Source organism: Cervus canadensis, chromosome X (genome assembly GCF_019320065.1).
Source record: "Cervus canadensis isolate Bull #8, Minnesota chromosome X, ASM1932006v1, whole genome shotgun sequence".
In the NCBI taxonomy this organism is placed as follows: domain Eukaryota; kingdom Metazoa; phylum Chordata; class Mammalia; order Artiodactyla; family Cervidae; genus Cervus; species Cervus canadensis.
Genome location: NC_057419.1, coordinates 145197225 through 145215213, shown reverse-complemented (window position 1 = coordinate 145215213; position 17989 = coordinate 145197225). Strand labels below are relative to the sequence as shown.

Below are 17989 nucleotides of genomic sequence, written 5' to 3'. Positions count from 1 at the left end.
GTGTGCTTCCCAGAAATCCAGACTATAGCCTGTGATCGGTTTTATTTATTTTTTTTTTTAATTTTTTCACGACACTGCACGGCACGTGGGATCTTAGTTCCCTGACTAGGGTTCAAACGTGTGCCCCAGCCTGCATTGGAGGGTGGAGTCTTAACCACTGGACCACTTGTGAAGTCTCTGCGGATCTGCTCTGCAAAGATTTCCAGCTTCTGTGTCCCTGGGGTTGGTGTTGGAGAGAGAGGCAACTTTATGACGGCAGGAGGATGGGCGCTCACTCTGGAGCATTTAAACGTGTTCCCGGCCCACTCATTTTCTTGAGTCAGGCCCTGAGGGTCCTGAATAAGAAAGTGAAGTCGCTCAGTCGTATCCGACTCTTGGTGACCCCTGTGGACCGTAGCCTACCCAGCTCCTCCATCCATGGAATTTTCTAAGCAAGAGTACTGGAGTGGGTGGCCATTGCCTTCTCCAGGGGATCTTCTGGACCCAGGGATCGAACCCGGGTCTCCCATGTTGTGGGTAGATGCTGTACCATCTGAGCCACCAGGGAATCCTTTAGAAGATTCCCTGAATCAGAAGCCCCTGCACTAAAAGCAGCTGGGGTGGCAGTGGCGATGCCAGGGTCTGTGCCCCCGGGAGCCATGGAGGGGGGCCCCCAAGTGGCTCAGGGGTTGATCAGGGTTCTCGGGGTGCAGATACGACACGGCCGGCCAGGAAGAGTGAAGAAGATGGCAAGGAATATCACTTCATCTCCACGGAGGAGATGACGCGGAGCATCTCCGCCAATGAGTTCTTGGAGTTCGGCAGCTACCAGGGCAACATGTTCGGCACCAAGTTCGAGACTGTGCACCAGATTCACAAGCAGGACAAGGTCGCCATCCTGGACATCGAGCCTCAGGTGGGTTGGCAGGGAAGACCAGAGTAGATGGGAGCAGGGTGCTGAAGAGCACAGCTCGGGGGAACCTGCAGGGCGTGCACCCTGGCTTCACGGGCTGTCACTGGGGTCACTGGGAGGAAGAGCTGGTCCAGCCGTGCCAGAGACAGTCCTGGCCTTGGCGAGGCCCTAAGATGCCAATTGCCAGGGGTCTGCTTTGACTGCTGACTCTTTTTCCCCTCTCTTCTCCCTCCCTCCACTCCATTTTCTCAGACCCTGAAGATCGTTCGGACAGCAGAACTTTCACCTTTCATTGTGTTCATCGCACCCACTGACCAAGGCACTCAGGTGGGTCTGTGCAGGGGGGCGGGAGACCTGACAGATGGTTGGCAGGGTGCTGGCAGAGCTCAACATCTTGGCTACTGCTGTCTTGCTGCACTTGAGGCCAAGAGGACAGAGTACATGCGTCCAGTCTGTTCAGTTCAATTTAGTTCAGTCACTCAGTTGTGTCTGACTCTTTGCGACCCCATGGACTGCAGCACGCCAGTCCTCTCTGTCCATCATCAACTCCCGGAGTCTACCCAAATTCCTGTCCACCGAGTTGATGATGCCATCCAACCATCTCATCCTGTCTTCCCCTTCTCCTCCCACCTTCAGTCTTTCCCAGCATCAGGGTCTTTTACAATGAGTCATCTCTTTGCATCAGGTGGCCAAAGTATTGGCGTTTCTGTTCAGTGGGGAGTTGTTAACCCACTAGCCGGGCCATTGTTCCAGAATCACAGGGATGGATGGTGGGCTTAAGAGGGGCAAATGTGGGGGACAGGGACCCTGAACATATGTGGCCCTAGGCCCACAGGAGGCATGCTGTGGGGAGGGGGGACCATGTAGAGAAGCCTCCCAGCTCCCTAGGGCCGATGAGCTCCAAACCCCACTGCAGACACTTGCTTTTCATCGAATGCATCTGTGGAGACCTTCCTGGGCCTTTCTCAGGAGCTGTGGTCTCCCATCTTGTGGATTTAGCAGAATTATTTAGTTCCCTAGGGATTCCCTGGCGGCTCAGACAGTAAAGCGTCTGCCCGCAATGCAGGAGACCCAGGTTTGATCGCTGGGTCGGGAAGATCCCCTGGAGAAGGCAATGACCACCCACTCCAGTACTCTTGCCTAGAAAATTCCATGGATGGAGGAGCCTCGTGGGCTACAGTCCATGGGGTCGCAAAGAGTCGGACACGAGTGAGTGACTTCACTCTAGTTCCCTCACTGCCTTCTTGATGGATGTTTAGGTTTAAAACTTTTAGTAGCATCAATATGACAATCCACGATTATGTGCGTGTACCTCCCGTGTGCAAATCTGTCTGTGGGAGATTGCAGGCGGGGTCGTGTTGGGAATTTTGGATGTGGCAGGGGACTTGCCCCCCTGTTTCAGGAGCATATCCTGCACTTTCATCTTTGGAGTCTGCTGAATGGGGAAGTGGAATCTCATTGAACTTGAGTGCTTGACTGGAAGCAGTAAAGCATCTTGTCTAGACTCCCGAGGACCAAGTCTGTCCATTTTTCTCTGAACTACCTGGTCAGCTCCTGAGCTTATTTTTGTTCGGTCACTGGCCTTACTAATTTCTGGGATCTCTGTGTGAGGGTCATTAGCCCTTAATAGTATCAGTTGCAACCACCACCCCCCCCAATCTCAATTTGGCCTTTTAGTGTTTATTGGGCTTCCCTGGTGGCTCAACTGGGAAAGAATCCGCCCGCAATGCGGGAAACCTGGGTTCGATCCCTGGGCTGGGAAGATCCCCTGGAGAAGGGAAAGACTACCCACTCCAGTATTCTAGCCTGGAGAATTCCACGGACTGTGTAGTCCATGGGGTTGCCAAGTGTCCCACACGACTGAGCGACTTGCACTTTGTCTTTCACTTTCGTGTTTATTGCTACCGAGACGTCTTCAGGGAGCACCTCTCCACACCCCAGCCCCTTAACATTCTCAGGCAAGGACTTCAGGGTTTTAGGCTTTTTTTTTTTTTTTTCAGTGAAGTGAAGGTCACTGAGTCGTATCCAACTCTTTGCGATACCATGGACTGTAGCTCACCAGGCTCCTCCGTCCATGGGATTTCCCAGGCAAGAATACTGGAGTGGGTTGTCATTTCCTTCTCCAGGGGATCTTCCTGATCCAGAGATTGAACCAGAATCTCCTGCATTGCAGGCAGATTCTTTACCATCTAAGCCACCAGGGAAGCCTTTAGGCTTTTCAGCATGTGATTCAAAGTTGGGTGGTGGGCACGACGATCAAGTGGTGGGCAGGCCTCCACTTGAACCGTCTTGGGCCTCCCGGGCAGGGCACAAACAGCCTGCTCCATCCGTGGGCCTCCCCCTTCTCTCCTCCAGACGGACGCCCTGCAGCAGCTGCAGAAGGACTCGGAGGCCATCCGCAGCCAGTATGCGCACTACTTTGACCTCTCACTGGTCAATAACAGCGTTGAGGAAACCCTGAAAACATTGCAAGAAGCCTTTGACCTGGCGTGCCGTTCCCCACAGTGGGTGCCTGTCTCCTGGGTTTACTAATCTTTGCACCATAGTGGGCAGCAACCAGGGGCCCCTGTCCAGCCTTTGGAAGTCCACCCTGCCTTGCTCTTTTAAGACCACAGGCTCGCTAGCTTTGTGTCAGCTTCCAGCTCTCTGCAACTCTCCTCCTCATGAAGCCGGTGGGTGTCTTGTCTTCTTCACATTTCTGAAGGGCTGGGCTGATTTCCCCACGGAGCAGGATTTCCAAAGGATCCCTGTGAATTGAGGGACAGAAGCACTCGGCCAAGGCAGCTGCTGATCACAGCTGGTGCACACAGGGAGGAAAAGCAATGGACCCCAGCCCTCTGAAGCTTGCACCCCTTTTACCTTCGGCCACACCGGGCATTTCATGTGTCTTTGATTTGAAGAGAGCATTTGTCACTGCGAGTTTCTACCCTGCCAAATCAAACAGCTGTGCAATAGGATGGGTCTGCTCTAGGGAAACCCTCAAAAGCAATAAAGATATTGCTGTGTTAAAATGCCAGTGAGCTTGTGCCTTTTGACTCTCTGGTTCCCAGCCGCGCCCCAAGCCCCTGGAGTGCAGAGATGCCTCTCCCATGTTCTGAAGTCTCTCTCAAGCTTGTGACGACCTTGAGCCTGGAGGTCAGGCTCAACCGGATTTCCGGGCACAGGTGGCAGTGTCTACGTGCACATGAGCACGTGTGTGTGGTGTACAAAGACATGCTGGGAGCCAAGGTGTAAGGGGACTGACTCTCCATGCTGCTCTGGGGGCGAGTGCTCTGAACTGATTTGCTTCCACTTGCTTTGGACTTGATTCTGATACACATACCAGATCTTTTTTCCTCCAGAAAGCTACTCCCTATTAGATTTCTCTTGCATTCTGGACACCCAGACCGACTGCCCAGGTGAAGGTAACGTCCCCAGAATAAACTCCTCCATTGGCTACCAGAAGCACAGGTGCAGCTGTGCCCTCAAGACTCACCTGAGGTTTGTGTCCATGTACAGGCACCCGAGAGTGTCTTACCCTGGATGGGAACCCACCATGGGTGCTTCCTGGAGGCGTTGTGTCCTGGCATACCTAGGGCAGGGGAAAGCCAGCCATGGGCTGGTGTGTCCAGGTGGCTCTCAAGGGTCCCAGGCAGTGGAGGCCACCAGAAACCATCACTGGGTATGTGGCCCTGACCCTCACTGCATTTGCACTCCCCTCCCCACCACTCCGCATAGTTTTTGGTTCTAAATCACCTCCCCAGCCATCAGCACAAGCTTTGGCAGCTCCTGGCGTGGGTGTCTGAGCCCAGATGTGTCTGCAGGTGCCCAAATGACCCCTTGTCCCCCACCTCCTGCCTGCAACAAACACGGAGAACCTTCCTCTTCTCTCTGATTGTGGGGATCACCAAATTTGGGAAGGTTCTTTGGTTATCTCATGTCTTGAAGATGCTGGAGTACCTGATCCCATACCAGGCCCCAAGGGAAATGTTACCAGACAAAGAAAAAAGGTAACCACACATACAGGAAAAACACCACATTTCCACTAGGACATAAACACCTCTACAGTTTTAATTGCCATGTCTTGTTGTTGTTGTTCTACTAACTTGTAGATCAACAATTAGAAAAATCCAACAGGAATACTTAAAAAACCAGAAGGAAATTTAATCAGTAAAAATTACAACCTTCTCCCAGCAGGGAAAGGAACAGAGGGGTAAAACGAAGCCTGGAGGAATTTTTTTTTTTTTTTTGGGGGGGGAGCTGAGCTCACAAACACAACTAGCCAGGTGGAGTCAGGTGCCTGAGGTGGTATGTATATGTACAAGCTGTGAAGTGTACACAGGGGAGGGCATGGAAAGAGCGCACAAGACAAGCATGCCAGAGCCCTCAGCCAGGCCTCCACCTGGAAAGAAATCCAGGTGACCGAGGGAACTCTTGACACGAGAGTAGACCGCTGTCCTCAGCACGTTGGCAAAAAAAGATTATTCCCTCAATAACATGGTTCAGTTCTGTTTTTCTTTTTTCACTTGCTCTAGAACATTTTGTGGAACAGCCTTTTTTTGCTTACAAACTTTTTAGACGAGGGAAGTGAGAAGCCAACTGGGAGAGGCCCAGGATAGTCAGCTGGCCCCGGGAAACAGCCGTGGGTGGGCACTGGGTCTGCATGGGAGGTGCTGTGAGTGTCCTGGGCGGAGCAGCGTACAGTGCCCAGTCCGCCCCCTTCACCAGGGTCCTTACAACAGGACGCGATGGGGCAGCGATGCCAGGGGGCGTTGGTGAGGGCTCCGTGAGCTGCTCCCACATGCTGGCCTCTCCACCCTTCTGGGGACCTCGGGTCCCCTCCCTTGAGGACCAACGGAGCTCCAGGTTCACAATAAGGCTTTGATGGCTCCTCCCACCTGGGCACCGTGCCACATGTGGTCGCCCTTACTCGGAGACCATTTCCACTTTGATTTTCTTTTTCTTCTTCTTCTTCTTGGTGCTGTCACTATCCTGGGAGGAAAAGCAAGCAAGCAAGCATCTCATAAGCACCGCCAGTTTCCCAGTCCCACCCCGTCAGGGTCACCAGGTGATGCTCATGGCTCGGACGTCCTGGGTGACCTCAATCTTGTGCATCACCGTCTTGAGTTTTTCACTGATGCCTTCGCCTTCACACTCCCCAGCTCCACAGCCTCCCAACCCATCACACACAGAATCCTAACTGAGCCGATTCTAGGAAACCTGGGCCCATCCCATCCTCCCTACTGGGCAGTGGGCAATGCCTTCCCCTCTCAGGAACCCAGGTCCTGGGCCCTCCTGCACACACCCCGGTTCCTGGCTCCTCCGTGCTCTCCATAGCAGCTTTGGCCTTCTCCTTCTTTTTCTTCTTCTTTTCCTTCTTGACCGCCTGCAGAGCCGCCGGGGACGTGTCCTCACTCTCGCTCTCTCGCTTCCGCTAAGGTGGAGACCACAGATGGCATGTTAAATCTGAGACCAACGTGGACAAGAACGTTTACAGTGAGTCACAAAAGGTGGGGAGCCAGCTCGCCAAGAAGATCCTGATGGGATCCAACAGGAAGTTTGTGAAAACCCCCGACAGAGCCTGGTTTAGCAGGCATTCAGAGACTGTCATGCCTGAAGGCCAGGAAGCCGGGGGCACTGCCGGAGTGCCAGGGCAACACAGAAAGGCCGCCTCCTCCCTAGGGTGCTCGCAGGAGGCCTCAGAGGGGGCAGATGGGTCAGGAACCCCACCTGCCAGGTTCCACAGCAGGCCCTTTTCAGGACATTCGGTGCCACCCGCAGTAACAGACAAGCCACCATGCCATCTGATGCCAGCGGCCCCCAGCCCTGAAGCCACCACATGCACAGGTGTTCGCTGGCCTTCTGCCAAGTTCCGCCTGGCCCCGAGTGTCCCCGTCTTGATTCCAACACACTCCTGCCATCTGTCAACCCCACTGTTTCACGGCTGTGGCCTGAGCTCAGCCAGTAGCCCAGGCCAATCTAACCCCCAGGCCCACAGACCACCCCCCCAGCAGACACAACAAACCAGCAGCTGGAGGGGCTGGGTGGTGTGTTCCAAAGCCAACACGGCACACCACTCACCTTTGGGGTTTTTACCACCTCAGCAACTATCGGCATGGCTTTGACTGCTTTGGCTGGCACATCTTTTTTGGCAGAATCGCTATGAGAGGAGCAGAAGCAAAGGGTGAGGGTCACAGACATGCTGTCCTCAGAGGCCTGGCTGCACAAAGGCATATATGGCCAGTCGAAAGCCACCGTCAGAATACTGATGCTGGACAGAAGAGCTCACCACTGCCACTTGCAACCTGACTCCATCTAAAGTCCCGCAAGCCAGGCTGGCAAGGGACAACCATCGGCTGTGCAGGGCCCAATGCCCTGACTCACCCGGGGCAGCCGGGGTTCAACGCCAGCCTCCAAGGCAAGTCCCAACAGCCCTGCCCTGAATATGTTTCCTCCATATCTGGCTCCGTACTCATTGGAAGGACTGATGTTGAAGCTGAAACTCCCAACACTCTGGCCACCTGATGTGGACAGCTGACTCATTTGAAAAGACCCTGATGCTGGGAAAGATTGAAGGCAGGAGAAGGGGACAACAGAGGATGAGATGGTTGGATGGCATCACCAACTCAATGGACATGAGTTTCAGCAAGCTTCGGGAGTTGGTGATGGACAGGGAGGCCTGGCGTGCTGCAGTCCATGGTCTGCAAAGAGTCACACATGACTGAGCAACTGAACTGAACTAAGTTGAGTTCCTCACCAGAGTGACTGGGAGGCAGAATCCAGTACAAAGAACTCCACGCCCTTCCCTCCTCCCCTGCCGTCGAGGAAGTCCAGGATCTGGGCAGGCCCCCTCTCCACCGCGGGGCTGGCCGACAGCCGCCCTCACCTGTAGTCGACGTACTCTTGCGTCCAGGTGGCAGGCGTGCTATCAGTTGGCTTGCCGTGCTTGTCCAGAAGGCCCTGCTTGATCATCAGCTTCTTCTGACTCGCCTGGAGGACGGGCAGGGTGTCCAGGTTACAACAGTATCTACGCAAAGCAGGTCTCATAACCACACACACACAGAGTACTCGGAACTCACCCTCTCTTCCACGGGTGCAGACATGGGACTTTCAAAGGGATTGCTGTATTCCTGGGAGCCTCTGTGGTCTCATTTGTACCCCTGCCATTCCAGCGGCCCCAGATGCTTCCCTCCCCACTTCATCTCAATATGTCACACCATATATTTCCACTGGCATGGCTCAAGCAGCGATCCCCTGCCCCAACTCCCTGACCAGGCCAAAGCCCTCATGGTGGACTCAAGGTGCCAGGGACCTTGCCACACCCCTTCACAGGGCCCTCAATTATGCTGAAAGTCACCATCCCATGGTGCAAGTGGACTGAGGTCCATCTATGGTCCCCTTAGCCTAAATATCGTCAGGTCCAAGTGAGGCACATTCCCAACCAGCACCGACTTCCCAGAGCCCGGCACAACGCCAGCACATGGCAGTGGAGACATACCAAGAGCTGCTCGAGTATTCAACAAAGCAAAATACAATGCTGCACAGGGCACAGGCCCAGCCCCACTTACTTACTTTTGGCCCTAAACCCCACTTTCGAGGGTAAGTGTCTCTCTCCATGATAACTCTCTTGATCTTGGCTACAATGCCGTGGTCACAGGTGGAGATCACTGCTGTGGTCATCAAAGCAATTGCTGCAGGTGTTGGAAAGAGATAGAAGGAAAGACTTGATAAACAATGAGGCCAAATGCCGCCATTTTATACAAGTTTTACAAACTTCTTGAAAACTTCTAAGCTTGGACTTCCCTGGTGGTCCAGTGGTGAAGAATTCACCTTCCAATACATGGGACACAGGTTCGATTCAAAGTTGGGGAACTCAGACCCCACATGCCACAGGGCACCTACGCCGGGGTGCCACAAGCAGTGAGACCACGCACAACCGGAGAGAAGCCCGCACAGCACAATGAAAGATCCTGTGTGCCGCCACTAACACCCAACACAGCCAAACAGATAGATGCTTTTTTAAAAAATAATCTAATTGTTGAAATAAAACTCTTAAGCTCTACTGCCTTGAGGTTTCCATTGTGGAGAGGTGCATATGGAGAAAATCCACCATCACGGGAAAGCAGCCTGTGAAATCATGTTCCACTTATCAAGTGCAAAAAAATACTGATACTGATCACTCATCAAAATCTATGTTTTGGATGTCCTCAGATGAGACTTCTTAAAAAGTATTCGACTGGCCAAAAAGTTCGTGTTTTTCGGTTACATGTCTCAGAAAAATCCAAATCCATTTTTTGGCCAGGCAGATACATCCAAAGCTCCTTGTTTAATGTGCATTATTTACACCAGGAATAAAGTGTGTCATCAGGATCCCTTTCTAGCTGTGCACAATCAAGGTGGCCATAGAGTGGCCAGCAGCCAGAGGGGAAGGGCCACCTCGATATCGAACCCCAAAGACATACACGTCATGCTTGGAGCTCAGACAGGAATAATCCAACAGTAGCTAAAGTTGCGCAGGTTAGCGTTGCACAGAGAGGGAGCAGACTGAAGGCTCCTCAGTTACCACCTTTATTCCTCCCCATCAGTTGATGATTTCTTCTCTCACTGGAGAGCTAAACCGCTGAGACAGGGCACCTAACAGCAGCTGGCGGGACAAGAGGAAACCCCACTGACCCCTTCTCACCCATGCCTGTCCGAACTGGACCTTTGTGCTGTGACCACCCCACAGACCCCAAGGAACACAGGGATTCATTCAGTCACTCCACAAGGCCAGGCCTCGGGCACCCCCTCTGAGGGAGCCTGGCTGTGACGGTGCAGAGCGGACAAGGGTCGCTTGCCTCTTACCCATGCAGATGGCCTCCCCTTTGGTGGTGATGACCACAATCTCCTGATTGACCTCAATGCCGTCCTCGTAGCGCAGGACGCCTGGAAGCATGATCTTTGCCCCGTAGCAGATGGCATTCACCTGGCAGGATGGCAGCCCAATGAGTGCCCCCGTCACAGGGCAGCCCCTGCCCTCTGCCCCACCCCCCATTGGACCAGAGGGGGTTGGGGGGACCAGCGAGGACCCCCTGCCCATGCCAGAGGCCCGATGGCATCCACAGGCGTCCATGCAGCTTTGATCACAGCCGCCACCCACCACAGGTTGACTCAGAAACATAACCAGGGCTGGAAGTCACTACTCCTGTCCAGTTTACCTATTCCCTATTCCTCAGCATTGGAGAAGGCAATGGCAGCCCACTCCAGTACTCTTGCCTAGAAAATCCCATGGACGGAGGAGCCTGGTAGGCTGCAGTCCATGGGGTCGCGAAGAGTCAGACATGACTGAGCGACTTCACTTTCACTTTTCACTTTCCTGCATTGGAGAAGGAAATGGCAACCCACTCCACTGTTCTTGCCTGAAGAATCCCAGGGATGGGGTCGCACAGTCAGACATGACTGAAGTGACTTAGCAGCAGTAGCAGCAGTATTCCTCAGCGTGAAGGGAAAACACCCTGACACAGCTAGGTAATAACTACCTTCCCAGGTAATATTCCTACATGATAATTACATCCCCAAAGGAATGCACAAGCAAGACTGCCAAGGCCCACTGAACCAAGCCTGCACGTGTTGACATGTCCTTTACGGACCCAGAGATACACGTCAAGGCCAACTCTCCCCGAGTCTGCCCACACTCGAGGAGTCCAATCCACCCTGAGGGAATCTTGTCTTCACTCACCATATTTCTCCCCCCCTTGAAACTCCCCCAGAAGCCACTAATTTGACCCTAGCAAAAGGGAATCACATTCACGTTGTCTTGTGTGTTGTTTTCTCAATCATTATAGGGGCAGACAGTGGTATGCCTCTTCAGTTTTTTGTCTTTTATTATAAACTCTAACATCTATATAGTCAAACATGTATATAGTTTAAGATCTGAGTATGAATGAACAAGCTCAAATTATTAAATATATAAACGATTACTTTCTATGAGATTATTTAGTATGCATACTAAGAAAAAAGGCTTGATAATCTCCACCATGTTTAGGTTTTATGGCCTCAAATTGGGATTTATTTCAACAAAGCTCTAAATGGAGATTCTGAAAGGAGAACTAGCCAACTCTCTAATCTCAATCTTTTATCCCCATCAAAACAACTTTTTCTAGCAATAGTTTAAAAAAACCCAAGGTGTCTTAGGCACATGTAAAACTACCAGTTTACAGAAGACCAAATTTTATGTACCACTAATAGTCTATTTCTTGAACCAAGTTACTCTAAGTGTTTAATGGAATTAGGCCCAGTAAACTTTTACTTTATATTTGGTTTTCACTTAATAAAGTTAATCATAAATGCTTCCATTAACAAAAATAAATTAATCCAGGTCCAATATACAAAACCAGAAAAAAAGAAAATAAACCCCAAGGAAAATAGTGGTTGTGAGATCACAAAATCCTATTTTCTCTCTTTAAATAGAATGAAATTTTCAGGCCACGGACCACATCTCCTCTCTTGAGCTCCCATTTTGTGCAAAAAGAACTTACTGCACTGTCTTTCATGACCAGCCGTTTATGAGACGTCAACAGCTTTTCCAAAGGGTAAACAACTCGCCGCAGGTAACTCTCATCCTTGTGGTTGTCATACAGCCATTGGGCATCAAGCACGTCATGCATTGTCACCATGTGGTCCTGGGAAGTAGCCGCGCATGAAAATTAATCAAGGGCCATTGTACCCCCAATAGGCAAATGGACCTCACACTTCCAAACACTGAATCAGTTTTGTCTCATCTGCTAGTCCAAGCTCATTAGTCTTTAGTCTGTTTGCAGTCACCTCTGTAACTGGTGGTCTAGTAAACCTAAGCAGGCATATCTGTAGGCTAGGGAGTAAATGAATAGAGTAACAGTCTCCATCCACACACACCCCAGTCTGAGTTTTAATGTCCCAAAGTTTAATTAACAGAACAAGGAAGCTGCCCTGGACTGAACTCAACACTTTGGGAACTGCCTTTTCTGGGATGGGAAGTAGGTGGAGTTCCACCAAGGGCTGGAAGATCTAAGTATCAGTCGGCTTTAAGAAAAACAACAACTCCCACCAATGACATACCTTTTCACTCATGACTCCAGAACGAACCCTCCGGAGTTCCTGCATCTGACCACCAACTCCCAACAACAAACCAAGGTGAACACACAGCGTCCGAATATAAGTGCCGGCCTCACAACTCACCCAGAAGATTCCTAAAACACACACACACACACACACAAGTAGCACATATTTTCCTAAGTAAACACATGAAAGAAAGAAAAGAAAGTGAAGCCGCTCAGTCATGTCTGACTCTTTGCAACCCCATGGACTGTAACCCACCAGGCTCCTCCATCCATGGAATTTTCTAGGCAAGAGTACTGGAGCGGGTTGCCATTTCCTTCTCCAGGGGATCTTCCCGACCCAGGGATCGAACCTGGGTCTCCCGTGTTGTGGGCAGAATGCTTTACCGTCTGAGCCACCAGGGAATCCCTTAGGGAGAAAGATATTGAGTATGTTTGCTGTAATTCTTTCTTTATGGATACCTGTATCAGGTTGAGGAATTATTCTTCTATGCTTAACTCATTGAATAGTTTTTTATTATAAAAGGGTGGGCTTCCCTGGGGGCTCAGATGGTAAAGCGTCTGCCTGCAATGCGGGAGACCTGGGTTTGATCCCTGGCTCGGGAAGATCCCCTGGAGAAGGCAATGGCCACCCAGTCCAGTACTCTTGCCTAGAAAATTCCATGGATGGAGGAGCCTGGTGGGCTACAGCCCATGGGGTCGCAAAGAGTCAGACACAATTGAGTGACTTCACTTTCTTTCTTTAAAAACACATGACCAGGTGAGAAACCCAGTTATTTTCTACCTGCAGCAGTGAAACTGGAGATGACACAGGCCACAACTACCTCATATGCTCAAGGCAGCTACTTTTACCAGACTCTGATTTTGGAAAATTCATTCAACACCAGAGTGCTCTGTGTCAGCTCAGTGCCCCACAAGCCTGAGGACCCACCTAATCGTCTTTCAGGGTCATACTCAATCATTTTGCTCTCGTAGATGGTTCTGACTCGGAGTTGCCTCTTTACTGCAGCAATAAGTGGGGGTCGTTGGAATAAGGCACCTGTCAGGGTTTCTAGGGCCTAGGAAGAAACACAAACAAAACTGCTCTTACTGCATGGACTCTCAAAGACGATCAAAGGGCAGATTTGGAGAGTTTAAGGGCACAAGTGACACGTAGAAGGTCTCTTGCAATCACTAAAAGGGACTTTCAAGTTTTGATTCCTTCTGCAACTCCACATGGGTGGCTCAGGACTGATCAGAAGCCTCTCCTCAGAAGGGACATGAGCAAAAGTGTCTCTGCCTTCTGCAGTCACCTGCCCAGGTTGGCCCAGTGGCTCAGGTGGCTTCCCTCCAATGACAGACTTACCCTGGAAAGCTGAGTCCCCCCTTCGATAGCATTGTGCAGCCGGACAATCCCCACATACTCTTTGCCTGTAAAATGACAAGAGTAGTCAGGTGTGGCCACTGAGTTTGCTGTTATTTCACATATGCTTGTATCACTCGTAATCTGGTGCAGCCAGGGAAAGCAGGCAAATTTCTATCAAATTTGCAGGAAGAAAGATTTCAGGGTGCAGATGTAGGAAAGGAACGAAGACCCTAATGTCACAGGTTCAACTCTCAACATGCTGAGGTCAAGAACACCTGTGGACAGCCTGCCTGGAGGGCACCTTGCAAGGCCAAGGAGAATTTTCCCTGATGACAACGAGGAAGCATTATTTTAGGCAGAAGCTGCAGGGTATTTCGAAGAGCCCAAAGTGACAGGCCTGCAGTCGGACTTGGACTCAGATCTGCCTCAGGGCTAGAAGCAGATCCACTTGGCTCCACGTGCTTGTCAAAAGCACCCAGAACACCCAACAAGGCAGCCTCATCAGGATCTGGCAGAAGACAGAAGGCACATACCAAGCTAGAGTATCCCTTGCTTCTGTTTTTTTTTTTTTTTTTTTGGTTTGTAAGATTTTACCAATGAAGAAATCACTTCTGAAAGCCACATGCAGAAGGGCAAGGAAACACAGAAAGCCTTCCCATCTTCAAGTTGCCCCGTCGTTCCTCCCGCTCTGATTTACCTGCGCTCTGCTGTGATTTCACCAAGCGAGTCGCTCGTTCGATGCACACTATTAAACAACCAGTCACCTTGGGATCCAGGGTTCCACTGTGTCCCGTCTTCTCAACCCGAAGTATTCGCCGGATCCAGGCTACCACCTCATGGGAAGAGGGGTTGGAGGGCTTGTCAAGGTTAATAAAACCTGTCCTAGATTGGGAAAGAAATTACTGTGTCATCAACTCTGGGCCTCGGATGAAAACTAAATTTGCAGAGTAAAGACCAAGTGCTGACCATGGGCACAGGTTATCATATATATTGAGGGCATGTCACCACCTCCTTGAATAACTGATGTGAAATGGTCATTGTGCAAAGAAGTGGGAACAGTGCTTGCTCCCAACACGCTTACCTGATGTAGTCCCCAATCTCCCTCTTCAGAGGATTTGAACCACAAGGAAGAGGTGTGTAATGTGTTGTCCTTACATTTAGCTTATCAAAATTCTAGAAAGCAACGATACAACACAAAATAAGCAATAAATCATTAACATGTGGAAAATTAAGTCAGGACCACTACGAACCATGATAAGGTGACCCTTTGGGTTCCTGTTTTGGATCTTGCTCCTGTATTTCCATTCTGCTGTGACAGACTGCTAAGCCCCACTACATGCTGGAAAAATTATCTAAGTAAGAAGACAAATGTGCTCCCTCCTCCAGAAAGGCCTCCTGGGGTACTACAGAACAAACGTGGCTTCACTGTACAGGCACAGGCTTATGAGTAAAATACAGACTAGCTTTGATTTTCTCAGGGACCAAAGATAGCCAGCTGGAGGATGACTGGCAACATGGTTCCTCACACCTAACTAGCTCACTCCTGCCTTCGATGCTCCCATTACACTCCTTATATCTGCTTCTCCTCGCTCTTTCCAAGCTTCCACCACCAGTTTGAAAACGCTCCCTTCAGTGCAAGTTCATTAGCTTCATGTTGGTACTTCCCACTAGCAGGAATTATTTTTAACTGCCTGTATCTCCCACCTCTAGATTTTACGTTCCATGATGGTAGGACTAATTGCCAACATGGTTTACTGCCAGGTAAAAACAAGAGAACCAAATACTATCTAAATGGCAGACACATCTGGCCAAGCAGAAATTCAACTGCATTGAATTATATAAACAAATCTTTTACCTCCTATTTAGTGGTCAATTCAAATTTTCTAGGCAAGAATACTGGAGTAGGTGGCCATTTCCTTCTCCAGGGGATCTTCCGGACCCAGGGATCAAACCCAGGGATCTCCCACATTGCAGGCAGACATTTTATTGTCTGAGCCACCAGGGAATCCTGTCTTTCAGTAAACTTACCTCTTAATCTCATAGCTAGCACCCATTATGTCAGTAACAAAATTTTAATTCTATTCATCACTGAACTACTTTAAGAAAAATACAACACAACAGTCAATAACTTCTAGAGTACGTGATACATGCTGGGCACTTTGGCATGTTTCATGGATCACCTCCTACAACCCTCAGTGGGCCTTCTGAAAGGAGGTATTATTCGCCAAGAGCCTCAGAGAGATCAAGATTAGCCTAAGGTCACACAGTGCCTGACCCAAATGGGTCTAGCATCGAAATATATGCTGTAAAGTATGTACTACTCCACAAACCAGTAAATGTCTGTAAAGTGAAGCTAAGTACAGAAATTGAGAGTTGTTTATAAAATTTGATAGCAGTCTCACATTGTTGCAAAATTTACCTGTATTCCACAAGTGTTGGGTACACTGGAAATTAATTAAAAAAATAAAATTCAGGTCTTCATCTCAACTACCTTGAGGAACACTGATTTAGGCAGCCTCACCTAGCCTTGCCTAAGTCCAGGATCCATTCTTAATCAACTGTTTAATACTCAGAAACAGTGTAAAAGCCAGACGTTGAGCTGATGCAAAACACATACCTTTAGCAACAGGGGCCACTGAGACGTGTCCAACTGAGCCACTTTGGATTCAGGTTTGATGAGAAATTCTTCAGCATGTTGTATTTCCTTCCAGAGGACAGAAACACAACCTGTTAAGACTCCCCACTTGAATCTGAACCCTTCCATTATGACTACCAAAGTCTACACCTGTGCAATAAAAAACAAGGTGTCTATGCCTTTTCACTGAGATCTCCAAAGGAAAGAGAAGAAATGAAGAACTGAGAAAAATAAGTGAAGTGGCATCAAGATGGGAATAGCCAATTTAAGAGAAAAGAGGAATAGTGGGTCTGATAAGAAAGACAATTTCAGGGAAAGCAGTCACTGTGGGCAACACCATTTAGCAAAGTGTGCCTGACAGCAGAGAGACCTAGGCTGGATGGAGCTTTGTAGTTTCTATCTCAGGACCGCGCGCGATGACACCCCATTCCTTCCAAATCTTTAGAAACAGTTCTTTTCTGCAATCTGGCCTCTAAGAAACCTTTCGAGTTGGAGCAGAGTAAAAATATTCCTACTCACCGCCACAGCCTCCTCTGGTAATGATTTCCGCTCCTTTTTCTTCTTATGTTTCTTCGGCAAAATAAGGACTTAAAAAACACACACAAGAATTGGGAGTTTTCCCCGAAAATCAAGGCGATCGAGTTGAAAATAGAGGACACATCAGGGCAGCTGAAAAACGGCCGTCTGGTATAGGCTCGTAGGGGAAGCGAGCGGGGGTCAGGCCAGTGCCCGGGGCGGCCGGGCGGGCTCGCGACAGCAGCCGCACGTGTCGCCCTCCAGCCCTGTTCACCACGTGGCCGCGCGGGGCTGAAAGGCCCTCGGGCTGCGGGCCCGTAAGTTCCATCAGGGACCGTCCGACGGTCCTCGAGGGCTTGGGGCCCCTAGAACTTCTTTTTCGCCTGGGAGGTCCGCGCCCGCCCAAGCCCCTCGGCCCCTTCTCTTCCCCTCCTCGCGCGGCGCTGACCATGGCGGCAGAATGGGGGAGCGCGACCCAGGCCCCGTCGGCGGGAGGCCCGGGCCTCATGGCGTCACGTCACCGCGGGGGCCTCTCAATCTCTCGCCCTCACCCCGTGGAACCAAGGCCAAACGACAAGGTCGGCGGGAGGCGCGGCGGCTGGAGCCAGCGGACAGTTCTGGCCTCGACGTCCGCCACCCCCCACCCCCGGCTTCCCCCCGTCGGAGGTCGCGACCCGGGCCCGGCCGGCCAGCCGCCCTCACCTTCCGCGTCCGCCATGTTGCCCCGCTGAGCTCGCGAGCCGCGTGGGCCACCGCCGCCGAGGAAGCTACTGCAGGCTCCCGCCGCCGTCAGGCTGCGCCGCTAGGCCCCGCCCACCTGTGCGCCGCCCCGTGCGTGTCGTGCAGAGGGGTGAGGCGAGGCGGCGCGGAGCCCCAAGCGCGCGCCGGACGGCTGCACCATCTCATTGGCGGCCGCGGCGGCCCGCGCTGGCGCGGCCGCGCGTGCGCCTTGGGCTTCGCCCCGCCTTCAGCGGCCCGGCCGGGGAGCGCCTGCGCAGCCCACCTGGGCGGGGCTTAGCTGTGGGCGTGGTCGGGCGAAGGTCTAGTCTTTCTCACTGGTTTTTTGTACGGGAAACTTGGGCACCTGGGCACGTGTCTCAGCGTTCCTTGCTTCCCACGCCCCCGCCCCGACCCTTCAAGGTGGCTGTCGGCAGTCCCGATGCCGAAATGAAGACAGACGTCGAGGCACATAGAGCTTTGCAGCTTCTAATTTCCATCCTGCTAGAGCGGCACTGCCCAATAGAAACAGAGTGAGAGTTCCTTGTGGACTTTTAAATTTTACAGCATCCACTTGAAAAAAAAAGCAAAGTAGAAGGTTGCATCGGTTTCAGTAACAGACTGTATTTAACGCAGCAATCGGCAATATTATCGTTTCAGCATATAAGCAATGCACAACATTATGAATGACATATTTTACTATTTTTTTGTTTGGTTGGTTTTTTTCTGTACCAAGTCTTCCGGTGATGCTTTCTGGTTACAGCACAGCTGGATTGCAGCTCCACTACGGGTCTCCTTGGGCTTCCCTTGTGGCTCAGCTGGTAAAAAAT

At 51.1% G+C, this 17989-nt stretch overlaps 2 protein-coding genes and 2 non-coding genes across 4 annotated transcripts in view; 1 reads left to right on the top strand and 3 right to left on the bottom strand.

Moving 5' to 3' along the window:
- MPP1 (membrane palmitoylated protein 1) overlaps positions 1 to 3908 on the top strand; it is a 28665-nt gene extending 24757 nt beyond the window's left edge. Inside the window, exons 10-12 of the mRNA XM_043459300.1 lie at positions 693 to 895; positions 1145 to 1219; positions 3248 to 3908. Coding sequence (XP_043315235.1) covers positions 693 to 895; positions 1145 to 1219; positions 3248 to 3424 — 455 coding nt within the window. The 3' untranslated portion in view covers positions 3425 to 3908. The remainder of the gene's footprint in view (positions 1 to 692; positions 896 to 1144; positions 1220 to 3247) is intronic.
- Positions 3909 to 4924: 1016 nt separating this feature from the next.
- On the bottom strand, positions 4925 to 17285 carry DKC1 (dyskerin pseudouridine synthase 1). Its single transcript, XM_043459138.1, has 15 exons — positions 17145 to 17285; positions 16446 to 16513; positions 15909 to 15995; positions 14373 to 14464; positions 13989 to 14173; positions 13292 to 13356; positions 12878 to 13004; positions 11948 to 12078; positions 11389 to 11532; positions 9716 to 9836; positions 8444 to 8562; positions 7758 to 7861; positions 6953 to 7031; positions 6177 to 6305; positions 4925 to 5863 (listed from the first exon to the last, which is right to left on the bottom strand). Exons 1-15 carry the CDS (start codon positions 17158 to 17160, stop codon positions 5798 to 5800), a joined length of 1533 nt encoding a protein of 510 aa, XP_043315073.1. The 5' UTR covers positions 17161 to 17285; the 3' UTR covers positions 4925 to 5797.
- Positions 7102 to 7230, bottom strand: LOC122436185. The gene has a single exon (XR_006267943.1). It is a non-coding gene; the product is annotated as a small nucleolar RNA SNORA56 (small nucleolar RNA).
- Positions 11712 to 11843, bottom strand: LOC122436180. The gene has a single exon (XR_006267938.1). It is a non-coding gene; the product is annotated as a small nucleolar RNA SNORA36 family (small nucleolar RNA).
- Positions 17286 to 17989: the final 704 nt, after the last annotated feature.

What these genes read in the sequence shown, in the direction of transcription:
- DKC1 (XM_043459138.1), bottom strand. An exon ending in TACCAGAGGAGGCTGTGGCG is followed by an intron (nt 15,996 to 16,445) that starts GTGAGTAGGAAT and finishes GTCCTCTGGAAG; the next exon opens with GAAATACAACATGCTGAAGA. An exon ending in GAGATTGGGGACTACATCAG is followed by an intron (nt 14,174 to 14,372) that starts GTAAGCGTGTTG and finishes TTCCCAATCTAG; the next exon opens with GACAGGTTTTATTAACCTTG.